General features: G+C 42.8%; 1 protein-coding gene and 2 pseudogenes across 3 annotated transcripts in view; all 3 read left to right on the top strand.

Annotated features, from left to right (window-relative positions):
- Positions 1 to 1,102: 1,102 nt before the first annotated feature.
- LOC308438460 (DNA-directed RNA polymerase II subunit GRINL1A-like) lies at positions 1,103 to 2,193 on the top strand (annotated as a pseudogene). The gene has a single exon. The product of its transcript is annotated as a DNA-directed RNA polymerase II subunit GRINL1A-like (transcript).
- A 5,795-nt stretch (positions 2,194 to 7,988) lies between these two features.
- On the top strand, positions 7,989 to 8,644 carry LOC308438308 (transcription factor BTF3 homolog 4-like; annotated as a pseudogene). The gene has a single exon. The product of its transcript is annotated as a transcription factor BTF3 homolog 4-like (transcript).
- Positions 8,645 to 15,203: 6,559 nt separating this feature from the next.
- FER1L6 (fer-1 like family member 6) overlaps positions 15,204 to 20,792 on the top strand; it is a gene marked incomplete at both ends in the record, with an annotated part of 122,170 nt that continues 116,581 nt past the window's right edge. Inside the window, one exon of the mRNA XM_080938937.1 lies at positions 15,204 to 15,282. Coding sequence (XP_080795063.1) covers positions 15,204 to 15,282 — 79 coding nt within the window. The remainder of the gene's footprint in view (positions 15,283 to 20,792) is intronic.

The following is a 20,792-nucleotide window of genomic DNA, read 5'->3' on the forward strand; positions in this document are numbered from 1 at the left end:
AGAAGAATCCTCTGGTGGTGGTCGTCTTTCCTCGCTGGTCGAGGAGCGCGCCACACTCTTCATCCTTACTTTCCCAGCCAGCCTCTGAAATTTGTGTATCCACTGTATTAATTACGTGTCTTATGACAAAATATCTGACACATACAACTTAAAGAGGGAAGGGCTTGTTATGCAGCACTGTCTCTGAGTTACAGGGCACCATCTCCAAGCTACAGGGCACCATCTCTGGGTTAGAGGGCACCGTCCATCATAGGGAGAAATGGAGACAGGAGCACAAAGCAGCTGATTCCACTGCATGTACATACAGTCAGGAAGCACAGAGACGGTGCTCAGCTTGCTTTCACAGGGACTGAGTCCATGGGATGGAGCTGTCTACAGTTATAGTGACTTCTCTTTTTATATAAGTCTCATATAGGCCTTCTCTCCTTAATTTACCTAATCTAGAAACTCCTTTACATACATGCCCAGAGAGTTTGTCTCCTAGGTGACTTTGAATCCTGTCAACTTGACAGTTGGTACTCACCATCACTTAGACCTTGAAGACTACCTTTATCAGGTCGTTGGAAGGCAGTGAATTCATCATTCCCAGAGAATGTAAGAAATACGGTAGATTGTAGCTAATGGGATCCCCTAAGGGAATATTTAAGAGTGTTGTGTAATACTATGTAACACTATGAATTACCAGGGGCTCACTGTGAAGTTCCAGGCTTTTTACATTGTATCTAGTCTGAGAATATATGAGGAAAACTGGAACTCTGATGTCTATCACAACTGGAGGGGTTGTTTCATCAGATCTGATATTTCAATAGGAGATGGAAAGGGAGGTTTTCATTCTGGGAAAGTCCCTTAAGGAAAGTCTTGTATTCTTAGTGAAGAGATGGGGGTTGAGGAAGGCTTGAGTTATACTCATGTTTATGGCCTGGATGGCATCAGAGGTACAAGATGCATTTCTGAGTGGTGTAGACCTTCCTGAAGACAAGCTAAAAGAAACCGCTTGGGCTCTCCCGCTCGCGCTCCAGAGTCGCTGCCGGCCGCGGAGCCTGGGCCTGCCGTGGGCCCGGAGGGGAACCCTGCCCGCCTCGCCAGCCACAGCCCGTGCTCAATGTGCTCACTGCCCCGCGGCTTCGAGCCCCCAGCTCCGAGGACTTGGGGCGGCAGAGTTCGGCGGAGCTGCAGAAGAGGTTGAGGCGCCAGGAGAGACTTTTGCACAGCTTAAAATTCATTTGCAAATTGCCCGACAAAGGTAAAAAGATCTCAGACTCCATTGCCAAAATGAAAGCTGCCATTTCAGAATGTGAAGAGGTTAGAGGAAGAAGTGAAACGTTTCGTCCTGTTAGTGTAGACTGTAAGCTAAAGCAAAAAGCAACCACGAGAGTTGATACCGACATAGACAAGGCCCTGAATTCTGACCTGATGCTTGATACTTCTTCATTAGTTCCTGAATGTTCCTCAGTAGACAGTAAATCATCTAAAGCAACCTCAGAAACACAGAGACCTACACATCTCACTCACAGAGGCAATGGAGAGACTTTGGAGGCTGGCTGCAGTGAACACCAGCCCAGCTGCCCACAGGAGAGCCCGGGCACCCTCATCTGAAGTTAATGAGTATCTCCCCCAGCACTCAAGTCACGTGGAAGAGATTTCCAGCAACGTCGACAGTCTGTTTATCGATAAGTTGCAAAGGATCTCAATTGCAGACCAGAGTGAACCCTCAGAAGAAAACACCAGCACTGAGAGCTCTGCAGGACTGCAGAGTGAGACTCCAAGAAGCCTCAATACATGAAAGTGCTAGAAATGCGAGCCAGGAACCCAGTGCCCCCTTCTCATAAGTTTAAGACCAATGTGTTACCCACACAACAAAATGACTCACCAAGTCATTGTCAGAGGGGTCAGTCTCCTGCTTCCTCAGAAGAGCAGCGACGCAGGACTAGGCAGCATCTCGATGATGTCACAGCAGCGCAACGTCTTCCACGCCACCACCTGCCTGCACGGCTGCTCTCCATACTAGAGTCGCTGGCCCTGCAGAAAGAACAGAAGCAGAATTATGAGGAGATTCAGGCCAAGCTCGCAGCACAGAAACTAGCCGAGAGACTGAATATTAAAATGCACAGCTACAATCCAGAAGGGGAGTCTTCAGGGAGATACCGAGAAGTGAGGGACGAAGACAATGCCCAGTCCTCGGATGAATGCTGAAGATGATGCTGGGAGATCCCAAGAGCTACTGCTGAGTTCTCACCGTCTCATCGAACTTCTAACAAGTATCAAGACCAGTGTCAGACCTTGTTGAGGGACAGCATTTTTAAAGCTACACAAAGGTAGCTACAAAATAAGAACCCAGTTTGTCTTTCAGAAGATGACCTTCACGTGCTTGAACAGTTTAATATTTGAACATTGTGTTTGGCCGTATTGTGTTACAGTTTTGCGGTATATTGTTCATTGGTCTGATATTTTAGTATGAGTAGAGCACACGTTTTCTTTAAGATAACTGCTTTTTCCTTATTCGTACTCTTATCAGATAGCATTGCTTACACCCCTTCTGGTGAAACACTTTGTTATCCCAGGCACCTAAAGTGACTTAGGAAGGCCTGGTCCCTTCCTGAAGGGAGCAGTGTAAAGAATGGTGCGCATGCTGCATGGATATGGTCCTGAGATGCTGGATGTGAAACAATGCGGAAGACATTCAGACAGTGCAAGTGTATCTGCTGCTCCTGCCTTCTCTGGGGGCGCTGTAGTCTTCCTATGGTGAGGATGAGGAGCACTGCTGCAGTCTTCCTATGGTGAGGATGAGGAGCACTGCTGCAGTCTTCCTATGGTGAGGATGAGGAGCACTGCTGCAGTCTTCCTATGGTGGGGATGAGGAGCACTGCTGCAGTCTTCCTATGGTGAGGATGAGGAGCACTGCTGCAGTCTTCCTATGGTGAGGATGAGGAGCACTGCTGCAGTCTTCCTATGGTGAGATGAGGAGCACTGCTGCAGTCTTCCTATGGTGAGATGAGGAGCACTGCTGCAGTCTTCCTATGGTGAGGATGAGGAGCACTGCGGCAGTCTTCCTATGGTGAGGATGAGGAGCACTGCTGCAGTCTTCCTATGGTGAGGATGAGGAGCACTGCTGCAGTCTTCCTATGGTGAGGATGAGGAGCACTGCTGCAGTCTTCCTATGGTGAGATGAGGAGCACTGCTGCAGTCTTCCTATGGTGAGGATGAGGAGCACTGCGGCAGTCTTCCTATGGTGAGGATGAGGAGCACTGCTGCAGTCTTCCTATGGTGAGGATGAGGAGCACTGCTGCAGTCTTCCTATGGTGAGGATGAGGAGCACTGCTGCAGTCTTCCTATGGTGGGGATGAGGAGCACTGCTGCAGTCTTCCTATGGTGAGGATGAGGAGCACTGCTGCAGTCTTCCTATGGTGAGGATGAGGAGCACTGCTGCAGTCTTCCTATGGTGAGATGAGGAGCACTGCTGCAGTCTTCCTATGGTGAGATGAGGAGCACTGCTGCAGTCTTCCTATGGTGAGATGAGGAGCACTGCTGCAGTCTTCCTATGGTGAGGATGAGGAGCACTGCTGCAGTCTTCCTATGGTGAGGATGAGGAGCACTGCTGCAGTCTTCCTATGGTGAGGATGAGGAGCACTGCGGCAGTCTTCCTATGGTGAGGATGAGGAGCACTGCTGCAGTCTTCCTATGGTGAGGATGAGGAGCACTGCTGCAGTCTTCCTATGGTGAGGATGAGGAGCACTTTGAAGAGGTGCTGGGTCGGGGAGGGTCTTCTGAGCTGGTGTGGGAGCTGCTCCTGGCTCCCCTCGGCTCGAACTCATTGCTGTCTTGGTTGATAGGTCCCTGTACAGGACACTCATGTTTGGTAAGAAAACCAATGTTTTTCTAAGAGTTACAGTTGAATTGTCAATATATTGCTTTTTTCCTTTTTAAACCCAAAGAGGTTGTTTGTAGGCTGCAGAAACCTCAGGCATGTATGTACACATTTGTGTTGTTTAAAATGATTATATGATTGTTTACAGCAAAGATAACAATGTTTTCAAAAAGCCTTTGTCTGTTATGTGGAACTTGTAAAGGAGAAATAAAATACCAATCAGAGCAAAAGAAAAGAAAAAAGAAAAAAAAGAAACAGCTAGACTCACAGCTAGTTAAGAAAGACCTCTCTGTCCACTCCAGCCTCCTAAAGGACTCAGAGGAAGAACCTGATGGCACCTTTGGGTTCTAAAACTTTCTGCAACCATGGCTTTGGTCAAGTGGCTGAGCCTCTTTAAATTAATATCTGTGTTTTGAACTGAGGGTGCTATGGTCTCCTTTCATATGAATAATGTGCGTAAAGGCGTTTGACACATTGTAGGACTTCAATTCATGTCCATTCTTTCCAGTCATGTTCCTCCCTCCATATCTTTTTTCTCTTCTAAGACCCAATAGAGTACAGTGAGAAAAGCACCTCCCTTTCATGCCTTCCTTGATGCTTCCAGGTCCACGCGGGTCATTCTTCATTCTTGGAAAGAGTTTGTTTAGTCTACATTCAAGAAGGCACTTCCTATATTGCCCTTACAGTGGCTGTCTTTGTCTCCACCCACATCGTGACTACCCCCTATCTAAGGAACTGTGCTGCATTTATCTCTGTAAACCTGTGAGTGGCAAAGTACTCAAAACAAACAACAACCTCATATACTCTTACTAAATGGCCACATGGGAGAAAAATTACCAGCCAACAGTAGATATTTAACCACTATGAAGAAAAGGGGGAAAAGATGCATTAGTAGAGGGGCTTATTGTAAGAAATAAATGGGGGCTCAATGACAGCCAAAGCTGATGTCCCACTTAACAGAGAACTAATGGCTTCCCAGGCCCCAAAGTAGGTAATTTACTTACTCTCCACAATTCCAGGGTGAGCACCAGGCCAAGTCTCCACAGCCACTGACATTTTAGGTTGTTTTATTCTGCTTCCAGTCTCCAACTGACTTTAACTCTTTCTGACTCATATAGCTGTATGTTCTATCAAATCATTCATCTGTCCCTAATCCAACACTCTAAGATTGATATCTAGGGCTCAGACAAAATCAGGCACAGCTGCTGCCTTCAAACGCTCAACATCTAATAAAGGCAAGTGATGTCTTTTCAAAAACTGTTATGTCAATGTAATGCTGTAAGGAAGAAAAGAAAGAAAAGTGCTGATAGAGGCCGGGGGAATGAGTTACCTACTCCTCCTGCAAAACGAAGAACATGTGACATCAAAGGAAGTGGTGACTTAAGCCTAGAAGAATGATTTGAATCTTGATAGGCAAAGTTACCTTAACAGGAGTCCCAGAGTAAGGAATGATCATGGCCGAGTTTAGGAGAAGCTGTCCTCCGGGAATGAAAGACAGGATCTGAGGGTCGGGTTCACTGACAGCAGAGAGCCTGTAAGGAAGCTCAGAACATTGATCCCATTTCTAATTCAATTAACATCTGTGGGAAATAGCATGTTAATGTTTGCAAACAGTACCCTGCATGTATAGTCTCTTGGGTCTTCTCAACAGCCCAACAGGAGGGGCATATTTTATCATCTATTTTATAAATGAAGAAACTAAGGCACAAATATATGGAAGATTTTTTCAGACTATCAAGTGGCAGAACAAATGGTTAGAGCTAGGGATTTTAACTCTAGAAGATTATGTGTTAAAAAAATAAGTGTTTTTTGGAAGTATCATACACACACACACACAAGTACACACGAACACAAGCGCACACACACACACAATTCTACCAATCACTAGTATATCCTTGCAAATTTTTACAAAGTAAATTATTTTTGCAATATAAACACAACAAATAATTTTCAAATTAAGCTAAAGAAATTTATTACTGTATTTACTATCTGAAAGCATGCAATATTTCTCCATTTATTTTATATTTTTCAGTGTAGCAGTATCGCATATATTTCTAAATTTATTCTCAAGTTTAAAATTTTTCATTCTCATAGTCAGTATTTTATTTATGATTTTAATTTCTGTCTCTGGTACAAAGAGGTATATTGATTTTTTATTGTCTTTGCTTATAGATATCTTACTAAATTCAGTTAATAATTCAATTTGTCAGAGAACTGAATGAGACACTGAAGAGGTGATGACCAGCATATCATCCCATTTTATTTCAGGATCTCAGAGGACAGAGGCTTAATGTGTCCCCTCATGTGAAGTTAATTTTAAGGGAGTTTGTAGCTAAAATTTATTGGATGAAGAAAGTTCTTTGCCCTTCTAGTTTTCAAAGATGGCTTCTGAGTGGACAAGATTGCAGGAATGGTAGAGAATGAAGTAGGAATTTGTCTGTGTCCTGAATGAGGCTAGGAGATGCCTAGAAGTAGAAGGGGAATACATGGGTGTGGTAGGACACTAACATTACAGGAATTCTTCTTCTCTGGAGTTCTTTAAGTCAATAATCATTGGGTCAGACCCATTCTGAAAGGCTGAATACCACAACACCCACTTAGAAGGTCACAATCCATACCCGAACGTAAAGGCTTTTCTTATCTTCCAACAGAGAGAAAGGTACACATTTTCCAGGATCTGTTGCCCACAAGAACAAATAGTGTTTGAAGGGATCCATAGGTCCCATTTTTATTACTTAGCTTTCTTGTCAATGTGATGGAAGCAACTGTCAAGGCTTATTTTGACTCATAGTTCAGTTCACACAGTTCATTGTGTTGGCAGTACCAACTCTTGACTGTGGTATGTGAGACTACTGGTCTTATCATGGGGTAGACATGAAAGAGAGAGAATAGGAAACAGAATAGATCTATAATCCTGAAACCCCCCCCCCTTGTTCTAGTTTGGTTTCTATTGCTGTGATATAAGAATCATGATCAAAAGTAATGTGGGCAGGAAAGAACTTAAACAGCACAATCCATCCCTGAGGGAAACGATGAAGGAACCATAGAGGAAAGCTGCTGGCTTGCTTGTTTTTCACAGCTTGCTCAGCTGCTTTTTCCCCCCAAAATAATATTGTTTTATTGATCCTTTGGGAATTTCATATCATGTATCCAGATAACACTCACTTCCCAGTCCTCCCAGGACTGCCCCTTCTACCTTTGTGATATTCTCCCTAAAAGAAGGAGGGAAGAGAAAGGAAAAGGAAGAGGAAGAGGGAGGAGAAGGATAACAGGAAGGCACAAGTCTAATTTATGTTGTCCATGTACTCATGGGAGCATGGTCAAATTTCCATTGGCCAGTTTCTTAAAAAAAAACTGAGTCCTTCCGCACTTGGACTCCTCCCAGAAGCCAATTGTGGAGAGTTATACTTCAGCATCCTTATCACAAGTTTTAAGAGTTCTCTTTGATAGCTTTCTGTCTAAGCTGTAACTTTTGGGGGGATTGCTTGACACAGGAGTCTTCTATGTTCTTCTTTTTCAACTCTGAGTCTGCTGCCATCAATTCCACTGCAAAAGTAGCTTCCTTGCTCTTTACAGTCAGCAGAGCACAGATCTAACCCAAAACTATCCAGGGATCATGTCTCTACAGTAGCTGGACCTCCTATATCAATCATCAGCAAAGGAAATGTCACCTAGATATGCTCACAGGCCAGTTGAATGGAGACAACCTTCAGGTGAGGTTTTGTCTTCTCTGGTGGCTCTGAGTGCTCTTAATCTGCACCCAACCAGTGATCTGCTTTCATCAGCTAGACTTCACTTCCTAAATTGACTTTTCAAGGAAGTGTCATTAGCTAAAACTTGGACGTTTGAACATTTGACTCCATGGAGAACATTTCACCTTTAAGTCATAAGATCCTCTTTATGCAGGATAAAGCTTCATGACTGTCACTTGTTGAAAAATCTGTTATAAGTTGGCACAATCAGTGTTCTAGAATTTGTAGCCATACCCCATTTATCCCCTCACAGGTCAAAGCCCATTGAGAACTAGACTGGGGCATCAAATAAGTATCAAAATACAGTGTGTGGTGCTGGTTAGCTGGATTGGAAGGAAATCATCTTTTAAAAAAAAAAACTTTGGATCTTGCTCTTGCCGCGTGCTGGTGTTGGAGGACCCTCCCCACTGCAGATTTACCAACAGCATGAATCAAGAAAAGTTAGCCAAACTTCAAGCTCAGGTCCGGATAGGGGGCAAGGGGACAACTCGAAGGAAGAAGAAGGTGGTACATAAGACAGCTACTGCTGATGACAAAAAGCTTCAGTTCACTAAAGAAACTGGCTGTGAACAATACAGCTGGTATTGAAGAGGTGAACATGATTAAAGACGATGGAACAGCTATTCATTTCAACAATCCCAAAGTCCAAGCTTCCCTCTCCGCTAACATCTTTGCAATTACTGGTCACGCAGAAGCCAAACCAATCACAGAAATGCTTCCTGGAATATTAAGTCAGCTTGGTGCTGACAGCTTAACGAGCCTTAGAAAGTTAGCCGAACAGTTCCCACGACAAGTATTGGATAGTAAAGCACCCAAACCAGAAGACATTGATGAAGAGGATGATGATGTTCCAGATCTTGTAGAAAATTTTGATGAAGCATCGAAGAATGAAGCTAACTAAAATCCTCTGGGTTTTGGAAGCTGGCATGGACTAGATTTAACAATCAGCTCTGTTGTTCCAAAGTTTTACAGACCTGGAGAACATCACCTGTTATTAGTTCAGTAATATAAATATTTTGTATATTAATGATGCTGTTTGCTCAGCATTTCTTGATCATTTGATTTTGCATTTTGCACTTCTTCCCAGGATCTATTCTTTTGGTCAAAATATGAAGTATTGGTACAGTTTGAGGGTGGTTTTTGTTTTGTGGCGGGAACTTTTGGTATGTATGTATATGTATGTGTGTGGGTATGTGTGTACACAGTAGACAAAGATTGGATAACAGTTATATCTATCCTACTCCTTCCCCAATAGAAATAAAGCAAATCTTTACATTTGTTACTTTTCTTTTCTAACAAACACTGCACATAATTGATGAAAAGTGAGGTCTCTGATTTCAGAGCCGAGGAGATTCCTTCCATTAGAAGTTTGATGTTACTTGGTTAACTTCAATATTTTTATACACTTCTCTGGGTTGAAAATGTCCTGAAATATTTTGCCACTAGATTGCTGCTGGAATCACAAGTCGGACACCTTGGTGTGGCTACCTTAGACCCATAAAATGTCCCTCTTTTAGCTTTCTTCCTGGTGTCCTGCCTCCCCGAATATTGGTCTTTAAATGGACTGGTCAGCCTTTGATATTACTCTTCTCTTCTGCTTAGCTTGAGACAGAAGTTCTCCATATAGAAAGAGTGCCTAATTCCTCTTTTTGTTCCTCACCTTGAAGAACAATGCCATCTTCAGTGTTTTATTTCCCCTCACATTGTGGTTGGTAGAGTTCAAACTGGAATAGCTAGCATGTGCTTATATCACTTTATACTCGGCTTATCCTGTTTCCTAGTTCTTGGTGGCAGGTGCAGGGGTGCCTCTTTCAGCAAGGTTGAACTTGGGAATATCCTTTTGAATGAAAAGAAGATGTAGGCCATATTATCTCCTAGCATCTCTGAAATGGTACTGGCCGCAGGAGAACTTTTTCAGGCACTTTCCTGTTCTTGGCCGAACTTACCTCTGAGTAGATGTAATTGGTTGTAGCTGCTCCTAACGCCCTCCGGCATGCTTAGAACAATGCTTCAGGGACAGTGGTAAGACAGTATTTATTTGCTTACCTTCTTCAGAGAACTTGGAGGTAAGTTACATTCATTCACTCAGGTTTTCCTCTTGCTGTTCTGATGAAAACGTGCGTTTTGACATATCAGCATTTATTATAGCCAACATTTTAAATAAGGTTTAAAGAATCTCTTGTTTTCTGACCCATCACTATACTGACTGCAGCTTAACCTTGCAGCATGCCAACTTTGGTTTCAGGCTAGATACCTTTCCTTGATACTTAAGATGCAAGACCAACTGCATATTGAGAGATCTGTAGACATGAAGGCAAATCTCCAATGTTTTTTTTTCATCCAAACATTTTCAATTTATCTTACAAATTTATTGATTTTTTTTCTGTTAAGTTTTATATAATATATGGACGTAATGAAATAACAGTAATAAATTAACAGTACAAAAGAGGAGACTATTTCCTCTAGTGCTTCTGTTAACTGTTGTCTACAGTTATTTTCTATTTCTCCTCCACTCTCCATACTCAATTGGATTCTTATGTGGTCATTGTTTAAAATAATCTTATCCATTGTTAGATCAGTATCTGTAGCTGGTCTACTTACTCCAGAATTTGGTTCCTTTGACTGTCCAAAGGCACATATTGTCAACATAGAGCAACGGGCTGTGCTGTAGAGAATAGAGAGCGTATATATAGAACTGAGAGAGTTTGTGTCTGGTCCAGATTCTGGCATCATGTTGCCTTGTCCACCCCCGTGAGCCAGCTACTGTAAATTTCATCATCAATCCAGTAAGAGATTTCTGAGTGTAAACTTTGTTCTGCTCTTGCAGTTCTGGGAATCTCACTTGGGAATTCTCAAGAAGGAATTTTGTCATCTGTTCAAGAATGTCATTATTTTTATCAGTACTAATAAACTTTATATACATACAAAAAAATTGGACTGAGTCCAGATTGGCTTCTAAATGCTTTCTTCTGAACCAGATGGACTCACCTGTCTAGCCATAGGAAAGGGAAGGTCTAGCTGCTTCAGTGGTTCCCTTCCACCCTAGTGTTAGGATCAGAATAAATGCAGAAGTTTCATAGACAGACAGACATTCCCCACTTTCAAAGGGATGAATCACAGAAAGGAATGTGAACCAACTACCAAGCTTTTCATTTTATAGAAAGGTAACTAAAGAGGAGGCTGGCAACAGAAGGCTTAGACTGTAAAGCAGAAAAGGCTGAAGTGATTAGAAATCTGAAGATGTTTGTTCGGGGACAAATGGAGGATGCTGCTTGTTCCTAGTGTTGAGAAACTACCTGTAGTGTAGTTTGGCTGAAAGATGACTGCTTCCTTGGTATTCAGGAGAGTAGAAACAACCTCTCTGATAAGTTGGCTTGCAAATAAGGCAGGCAACATTTCTCAGAGTCCCAGGCAATAGAAGGTGTTGGGATGGAAAGAACAAAGTCCTAACTACCCAGTTAGAATCTGTTTCTCTAGTTTCCTTGCATTCTAGCCAACTCAGTCATGTGTGACATTTTGATGCCTTTGGGGGATTGAGGATGGTCATTGGCAGAGAAGCCTGGGAGAAGGAGGCACCTAGCCCAGGAGCTGAAAGGAGCTCTAAGCCCTAGGAAGACAGTATGTGTTGAATCATTGCCATTGTGCAGTGGGGTGAGTAAGAAGCATACAAGAAAGAACCCCTTCTTTTCCTGGGGCTCTCCTTCAGTTACACCCTCCTGCCACTTTGCTCTTAAATATTTGGTAAATACTTCTAACGAATGGGAGGGTGGTTTCACCTGGCCTAGTTCTTGACACTGCAGCTCCAGAGAAGTCCCAAACTGTCTTGGGTTCTGAAAACTAACAGGGAAAGGGGGCCCTAATTAGAGTCCTCAGAGGTATATGTACTAAACTCTGCTGACTTCTTGTAGTTCAAAATATCCATTTTCTTAATGTCTGTGGGTCAAGTTGTAACACTGGTGTCTCATCACGATGGGCATTGGGGCTGAAATGTATAAAACAAGGGCCATTGGGGCTCTGTTAAGAGCACATCCAGAGTTGGTATTCAATCCATTCAGGCCATTAGCTGGCCTGCCAGGGACCTTTTTCAACCCCATAGCAGACTTGCTATTTTTCTCTTAAACCTGAGCTTGTGTTCTTCCATGGTTAGACTGAGCCCAATGACTAAGAAAGAAGCAAGAAAAGTCAATGCTGTGGCAGTTATAGAGGTGGAGTGAATGAAAAGGGGCAGGACACTGAGCTAAAAATGCACCCTAAACAGGTGAGTCCACAAGGTGTTCTGAACGCAGTGTGTATCATTCCTCCTTTTGGCTGAGAGCTTCCTTTTAAATTTCCCTTAAAGAAAAAGAAAACTGAGTCAATAAAGCCCCTAATATGCCAGCATGATGACAAGTTTGGATCCTAGCACCTAAGTTAAAAAAAAAAGGGTGTGGTGATGTGTGTTTATAAATCCTAGGGCTAAGAAGGTAGAGACAGATAGATCTCTGGGGTTCATTGGCCAGCTAGCCTATTCTAATCACAGAGCCCCAGCACCCAGTGAAAGAACCTGCCTCAAAAACCAATGTGAATAATATTGACTAGCTCTTGAAGAAGAATACTCAAGGTTAGCCCCTGGCCAACACACACATACACAAACACACACACACACAAGTGTGTATTTGTTTGGAAGGGTTCTATGCCCACCATCAATTAGACAATTAGAAAGTGGCTTTAAAAGCTTAATGCCAGTCCAGCCCCTCCTCTTCAATGCCACACTAACTGTGCCTGGAATCCCAAGACATGGTAGCTTTCACCCTGAGGAAATCAGATAGGTTTGGTTGTGTCTGTGTTTTTCTAACTTCTCCTGGGTTGCCTGGGAGGAGATACCATAGATCTGAGCTGGAAAGCCTTGTTTTGTTTTTGTTTTTGGAGTTTCATGTTAAAGTAATCAGCACACAGGAGAGGGCACGAGTGATGAAAGATATATTGGTGACTTACCATACAAATCTTCCTGATTCACTAGTTGGTCCCATGTACTGGCTAGAAGCCCCAACTTTACTTAATAAAAAATGATAAGGATGGTATTTACTCCATGGTATATTGTGGTGACCCTAAGAGATCAGATAGAAAATGTGATCTCTGTGTCATGGATCATTATAAGATTATTAAGATTCCTATTATCATTGATACTTTATAAACATATCTCCTATTTTAATGTCTCTTTGAATTGAGTAATAATTGTCTCTGTGTTGCATGGGGGAATAAAAGCTCACCTAAGTATCCAGTCACACAGTTTTCCCAAGCTGCATCTTCTAGGAATACTTTTGACAGCTCACTCAGTCTCCGGTAGACACTCTGTGTTCACAGATGTTATTGAGTCAGTGAGGGGAAAACTGATAGAAATGCCTGTGGGCATTCCTGAAAGATTTCTTTTGTTATTCTGCAGAGATTTGAATTCTAGATAAAGTATTTTGAACTCTAGCCCTGCCCTCAAGTAAGTAAAACTTTCTGAAATGACTTCAAGAGTCCATTTTTGTTTTTCTAAAGATCCAAACCCTTAGGAGACTCCAGTGGACAGCAATGTCAAGCTCTCTTTGTTTCAAATGGGGGGAAAGTACCTGTGTCAAAGAATGGGAATTCCTGTCTCCCTCTACCTTGGGAGCATTCTCAGCTATGCCCCAGTGATCTAGTCAAGGGTTTCTCTGGGAGATGCCAGAATGTCAGACTATTCATGTTGTGTATGTTGGGTCTCTTTCTGGTACCATTATTATTGACTAGGAACAACGTCTCCTTTACAGATGGAAATAGCAGCTAGCAGATATAGGCCAAGTCCCTGATGAGGTTCTGTTTCCATGAATACTCATGCCAATGAGCTCTTGAGAAGTATATGTATGGTTTTCAGGGTTTGGAAATGACCAGATGTGCCCTTTTTCCCACTTGGCAGACACCCTTTAAAAGACACCAGCAACAAATAACACTAGGCATACTCTCTTAGACAGTTCAGAAAGGGGAAGCTCCTGGTATTTGTTCTCTGGAAGTTTCTGGGAGATTTTATTCCCCCTCAGAGAATACTCATTTGCCACCACCCGTATACCAGGCACTGACTAAGCTCTCTGTTTATTTTACTGCATTTCATTCCCATGTGGTCCTTGAAGCAGATACCCTGGTATCTCCATCACATGAAATGAAGAAGCTAGGGCTCAGAGAGGCCATGTGATTTTCCCAAGGAGAGAGAAGTCCAGTCTGTGTCTGTGTCTGGGTGCTAACATAGTCCATTCTCTGTATTTCAGGTCTGGTGCAGCTCATTGTCCACAACACCTAGTTCCCCTAGGTCAGAGTTTCATTGTGATGCTTGTCCTCAGTGTGTGACCTTTAGCAGTGTCCTTGATTTGCAAACCTGCAGGGACAGGGCTTCCCTCCCCTACTAATTAAGTCTACTCCATTGCTCTGGATTGGTGAGCTGGTGCCCTAATCTAGGTCAAAGAATGACAAAAGCTTAAGAAATAAATGAGTAAATTAATAAAATGGATATTTGTTTCTTCTGATTGTTGGCTTTAATTTTATTCCTTAGATAAGACTGAGACAGAGTCCCAGGATGATCAGGAACTCACAGCATAACAACAATAACAATAACAACAACAAGAACAGTAAAGATTTATTGAGCAACTTATATTCCATATACTGTGATCATTTCTTTCCACTTATTGTTACATTGTTATCCCTATGGGGACCTTGTAGTTAGGAGAGCTCAGGGACCTGTTCTGGGTTGTGAAGACATTGCTGGGGTAAGAGATAGTATTGCCCATAGAACTCCACCACCTCTTCAGTTCCACATTCAGAAGCTTAGGCCCAGGATCTAGGCAGTGTGCATTTGGAGGAGAAAGCAGTGGGGGTGCTACCCTGCTCAGTGAACACTCTGTATCCCAAAACAGCACACTTGAAGTGTTGCAACTGAAGTATCCACTGTGCTCACAATTTGGGCATATACTATGTATAATATGCCCAGTTGAATGAGATGCTTGTAGTATGGCTTCAGCTGAGCCTTTTAACCTCAGAACCAGAGAGAGTCTGGCTCTGGTGAAGTGGTGGCTCTGCAAAAAGGACTGGAAGATTCAGGTTCCCCCATGGTTATAGTGGACTGTAAACAAACAGATGGGAGATTTATGTTCTTCTGTGCTCATAGTAGACTGACTGTAAACTAAGCAGATTTTTAGGAGCTGTGTGGCCTGAGAAGTCTCTCTGGCTTCTCTGTATGTTGAGTAGGAGAGAATTGCTGTCATTAGCAAATGATGGGATTCCCTTAAAGAGTTGATCCCAGCACCTGGCACAGGCAAGCCAGGAGACATGAGAGGTGCTGGACTAGCACAACTAGAACCCCAGCCTGCCCCTCTTATGTGAGATAGTTTGTGGAAAAGGGATATAACAAAGGGGACTGCAGAGGTTCTCCTAACATGTGTCGTTTGACTTCCACCCTGTGTATATGAGGTGGCTGGCCAGCCATTAGGACTCACCAGCTCTGTGTGTTTGCTAGCAAGGGCAACATTTTCTTATCAGGGTCAATGACTCATTTCCATGACTGTACTGATGAGAGTTTTCTTTTCAGAAAGGGAATGTTTGGCCTGAAGCTGAAAAAGAAGAAAAAAGATAAAGCAGAGAAGGGATTGGTCCTCACCAACAAGGGAGCACAAGGTGAGATGTGAAGATAAGGCATGGCCCACTACCCAGGCCAAAGGTCCTCACATGATGGGAATCTCCTTGTCTGAGAGTATGGTTGTCTACAGGTTAGGGAGCAGTAATCTGCCTGTCTCCCCACTTCTCCTGAATGCTGGTGAGGGCCTAAGGGGAATTACCCCAAGTCCCAACATTATTGGCAAATAGGGGTGTGGTAGACACCTGCTGGGTCATGGAATGGTCCACATGAGGAAGTAGTAATGGGTTCAAGCTCCATTTTGCCTTTGTATTTGCCACATAAGTGACTCATGAGTTCCAAGTCTCTCACCATCAAATGGGCATAGCATGAGTAGCCAAGCTGACCTCGCATTGCCCTGGGGAGGATCAAGGGCATTTTTCTAAGTAAAAGGATTCTCAAAGTAAGATGGGATGTGGCTTTAGCTATTTGTCTTATTTAACCCCCTCTCACCAGCAGGAATTGTTACTCCAGCTTTCCAAATAAGGTTACAGAGATGGGGAGAGTTTGTAAATTATGCATGGTGAAAGCTGACTGCAGAATTTGTAAGGCAGGGGTGCACCGGTGAAAATGTAAAGCCATTGTTAAGGAATTATGAGGGATTTCAAGATGGCAATAGTAGTGCCTAAAACCAAGTAGAAGAAGGTCCTTCTGTAGAAGGCTCTGTCTGTAGAGAATGCCCATCAGTCAGCTTGCCCTGAGTATGAAGGAGCCTGCTGGGAAGCAGCTGCATTGAGAGGTCAGTCCGGGCTGCCTGACTTTCTGTGCTCTGGACAGATTATTCCTTCTGCCAAGTTAGACCATTCCTCACTATGAGTAGATACTTGGCATTGATAAAATCAAATTGCATCTATAGTTCCCAAGTAGACAGGTCTTGGATGGCTTCCTGAAGACTTCTTCCTAGTGGATTTGGTAACACTCAGTTAAAGGCTGGCATTTCTAGACCCAAACAGTACAATGGAAATAATTTGTCTTGACCCATTTTCGGGTGCTTCAACTTCATCCACCACAGCTTTACTGTATCCATTTAGCCCCACCTAAAGCTCTTCTTCCTCTGCATAAAACTCAGTCTTAGAAAACAATGGACACTCATTTATACTGAGATGCTGGTGGAAATGACTAATTACCCTTGGATGGTGTCTTAAAGTTTTAGTGCAGTGAACAGACACCCTGACAAAGAAAAATTTTTAATGAAAAATATTACTGGATTTTTAGAACTGACAAGCTTATTCTAGAAATCGTATGGGAACCCATGATACCTAGAATAATACAAATGATCTTGAAATCAAAAATTGAAGAAGTCACATGTCTGTATTTGAAAACTAATATGAAACTAATTGACATAATATCAAACATAGATCAATGGAGAACTTAGGGTTAACAAGTTAACAGGTGATTGAATTTTGGCAGGTACAGTACATTTTTAGTGGCTACAAGGCTTAAAACTTAATAGGAAGGCTAGGATAACTGCTCAGTCAGTAAACTGCTCACTAGACAAGCATGAGGATCTGAGTTTGCTCCTAAGAACTCACTGTATGGTGGTGTGCAATTTTAGTACTAGGGAGGCAGGCACAGACATATACCTAGGGCAGGCTGGCTAACCAGTCTTAGTCAATAAGTAAGGTCTAGATCATACGCAAATGTCAAGATGAAGTATGACCAAGGAAGATACCCAAAACATAGAACTCTAACCTCTACATTCACAACCTTTTCCCTCACCACACATGAGACCTTGATAAAATATTTGTTTATTCAATCAAATTGATAATGTGAATGATAATATTTTTAAAACTCTGGATCTTATTGTGGTCCTGAAATTAGGTCCTGAGGCCACCAGGTTGACTAAGAGATGTTCCCTTCCCTACAGGGCATTATGAAATAATCAACATATATGACATATTTAATAAGCTCCTGCTACTTGTTACTTGACATGTATGATGCATGACCCTGAACAGTAGATACTGTTACCTATGTTTCAGAACAGAGCATCAGATGGATGAGTGGCTTAGCCTTCACGAGTCCCCCAGCTTGTAAATAGAAAAGCTGACATAGAGTGTGGGTTTACCTAGCTGGTGGGGTGGCCTCTGGTCAAGGTTCCTCCCTCACTGACCAGCAAAGAGGAGATAAAGGCAGTCAATACCAGGCATGCCAGAGGAGCTATCTCTGGTTACTTCTTGTTAAGAGTCTTCAGCCCACAAAACAAACAGAGTAAAAGGTCATCGGGACCCTCCTAGAAAGTAAATAGTATCCATCAAGCAGGAGGGGCTGGCCTTTTAGAGAAAGAACAAACATGGATGTCAGAGCAAGAAAGTCTTCATTCTTAGTTTAGCTTAGGAAACTAGGACTTTTGGGGTGTGTGTGTGTGTGTGTGTGAGAGAGAGAGAGAGAGAGAGAGAGAGAGATTTGGACACCCTTAAATTCCATTTCATGTGTACTTTGGGGAGATTGTGATTATGCCAAAATTATTGTTACTCTATTGTTGTAACTCTAATACATCTATTCATCAGTTGCTCAGTAAGTGGTAATGCCTGTGGCCATTAATTCATTCCCGTATTTAATAAATGTTAGTCAAATACATGTTAAGTGTCTAGCCCTAGGCTAGGTCTAGCATTTAATGTAGGGCTGATAAGGAGGGAAGACAACCTTGGGCAGAACTTCTCTGCCTTCCAGATCAGTTCTTACATTTTTAAACTTGTCCTCTGCATCAGGATGTATGACTCAGATTCCTAAGCCTCTGCTCTTAGGTTAGTTCTGTACAAAGAAACTCCAGCCGGAAGTACAAACAGGGTTTGATGGAACCTGAAGTCCAACTGCTATTTCTCTCCACTAGAAGAATCAAGTTACTTTTCTTAGGAAGGTTGACTCAACCTGACTCCCCTTATTTTTAGGTTTGAGTAAAAGCTCTCTCCTCTATTTTCCCTTTTCCTCCCTTTCTCCTCTTCTGCCTCTCCCCTTTCTCTCACTCTCTGTATCTTTCCTCATTTGGGAGGATGAGATAGTAACAGAGTAGCTGAATAGAGCCTAGATCTATGAACTTCTGTGGTCTCCCTGGACCCACATCATCCTAAAGCCCCTCCAGTTGTTCCATTCAATCACACCATGTTTTCACTCAGGACCCTCCTGCAGCAAATGCATTGCAAGTGAAAATACAAGGAAGGCTAGACACTAGAAGACTGTTCTGGAGTCTAGATTCCTGGCTCATTGACACAGTGCAATTCAATGCATTCAGAGGGGTTTTCTTGAAAGTCACGGTCAAAGCAAGACTTTCAAAGTGGAAAGGGGGCCACAAGGGAACAAGCAACAGAAATGGCAGTTCAGGTGTGTGTGTGGTGGGGGGCTTATAAACAAAAACCCAGGTTATTCAGCATAAGGCCAGAAGAAACTAAGCAAGGCCTGGGTTGGCAGAGAACAGAGAAGGGTGGCAAGGTCAGGTGGTCAGAGGGAGCAGGTAGAAGCCAGATGGAACAAGAAATCCACAATGAGTCATGTGTACACTTCAGATTGTTTTATAATTAGGGTGGGAAGCCACTGGGGTACTTTAAGAGAGGTTATGTGCTATTTTCTCTCTCTCTCTCTCTCTCTCTCTCTCTCTCTGTGTGTGTGTGTGTGTGTGTGTGTGTGTGTGTGTGTGTGTGTGTGTGTGAGAGAGAGAGAGAGAGAGAGAGAGAGAGAGAGAGACGATCACCCTGCTCCCACACACGGTAAGAGAGCACCATAAATCAATAAACAAAGGAGAATGGGACATTAAAAAAAAAGCTGCGGCAATGACTTTCCTACCTTGAGATTTTCTGAGGTCTCTCTTACATTCCAGAGTGTAAGCCCTGCAAGAGGGGCCCATGGTCTGTTAGATGGCTCTCCTGCATCTAACCTTGCGCATTGTCTAACTTTTTGAGGTTTCCAAGGGTGCTTATTGCACATCTGCATCTATGCCAGGAGCTCTGCACACATAAGGCTCAGTCATCTGCAGAGAACAAGTATTTATCTTGTTGTGCAAGGCTACAAGGCACTCAGCCAGGCACTAGTGTTTTCTCTGTTGACCCTTTTGTCTGGCTTTGGCCTGAGTTTCCTGAGGAAAACTGCAGTAAACGAGGTTCCTCTTCACCCAGCTTTTCTCTCTAACGTTACAGAGAATCTAATATGGCTATGCCTGGGGAGTGGGCCAATAGAGCCCAAATGTCTTCTGATTCAAGATTTGTGTGTGGCGGGGGAAGTCAAAGCTGGAAAGCACATCAAAAATAGTCCAGTTGATGATGTATTTCTAGTTGAGTTTTAGAAGCCCTGGGAACAGGTACTGGGATGACCTGGTGAAAGCTTCATCTCCATCGCACAGAATTTCACACAGAAAAATGTGAACAAATTGGAACAAATGAGCTTTTGTCATATAGTGTGTCATTTTGAGACTTTTCCATTCCCAATCTCTAGTTCTGCTTTGATTCATGAAGAAAAAATTTTAGATGCTGAGATTTTTTTAGAAATACATATACATACATTCTAACAAACATATATACATATACATATGCACACATTCACACACGGACAGGGGGGTGAGAGAGGGAGAGGGAGAACCTGGTTGCTTTAAAAAGTTTTGGAGAGCCTTTCCTTATTAAATCATCATTTTAAAGAAGGAAAAAAAAAAATCAGAAAAATTTTTATGACTCACATAAGCTTCCTTAGGCTATGACAGAGAACTGGGATACTGTTGTGTTTGTCTTTTTAATAACTTTATAATATATCAGTCATCAGCCCCACCTTAAGTATAGATAAGGAAATCATAAACCTAAGACAAGGTAAATGACATGGACATGTGTGCCAAACTTCAGTCATCAGGCAATGTTCCCACGAATAACATCACCTTCTAGGTCAGAATGGGAGGATCGAAGAGCCGGATTACTATCTATTCAGTTGGTTTTCTTTGATAAGTTCTTATAAATTTGGTTCCTTAGGGCTTCCTAGTGACCTGTCCTCTCTACAGTAGGTAATTTGGTAGCTTAACAGATGTATTCTTTCATAGTTTTGATGCCCAGATGCCTGATCTGTGGGTCAGCATCTGTGGGTCAAAAACATGAAGAAACTTTCTTCCCACTTCCAACTTCCACATTATTCAGAACTTCATCACTATGACAATATTCCTGAGGAGACCATCTGATAAGAAGGAACAATGTATTTTAGCTCATGGTTTCAGTTCATGGATGCCTGGATCTTGGACAGTAGAAAAACCAAACATGCCAGAAACATGTAGAGCAACAACAGGGCAAGCCAGGACCCCAACCTCTACTGCATAGACATGTCCCTGGTTACTTACCTCCCTTCACCCAGGCCTCACATCTTACAGCCCTCCCAACTCCTAGGTGTGGCATGATTTGACCACCAGACCTTCAATACCATTAAGGGATATTAAAATCTAAACAAGGTAGGATGAGGCTATGCTATTCTTTACTTTATGATAGATGAGGGCAGTCTAATCTTTGCTTCCACAGTCTCACAGCTGTCTTTAGTTCCTCTTTCCCCTCTT

The sequence above is a fragment of the Micromys minutus genome (assembly GCF_963924665.1).
Source record: "Micromys minutus genome assembly, chromosome: 27".
Classification (NCBI taxonomy): domain Eukaryota; kingdom Metazoa; phylum Chordata; class Mammalia; order Rodentia; family Muridae; genus Micromys; species Micromys minutus.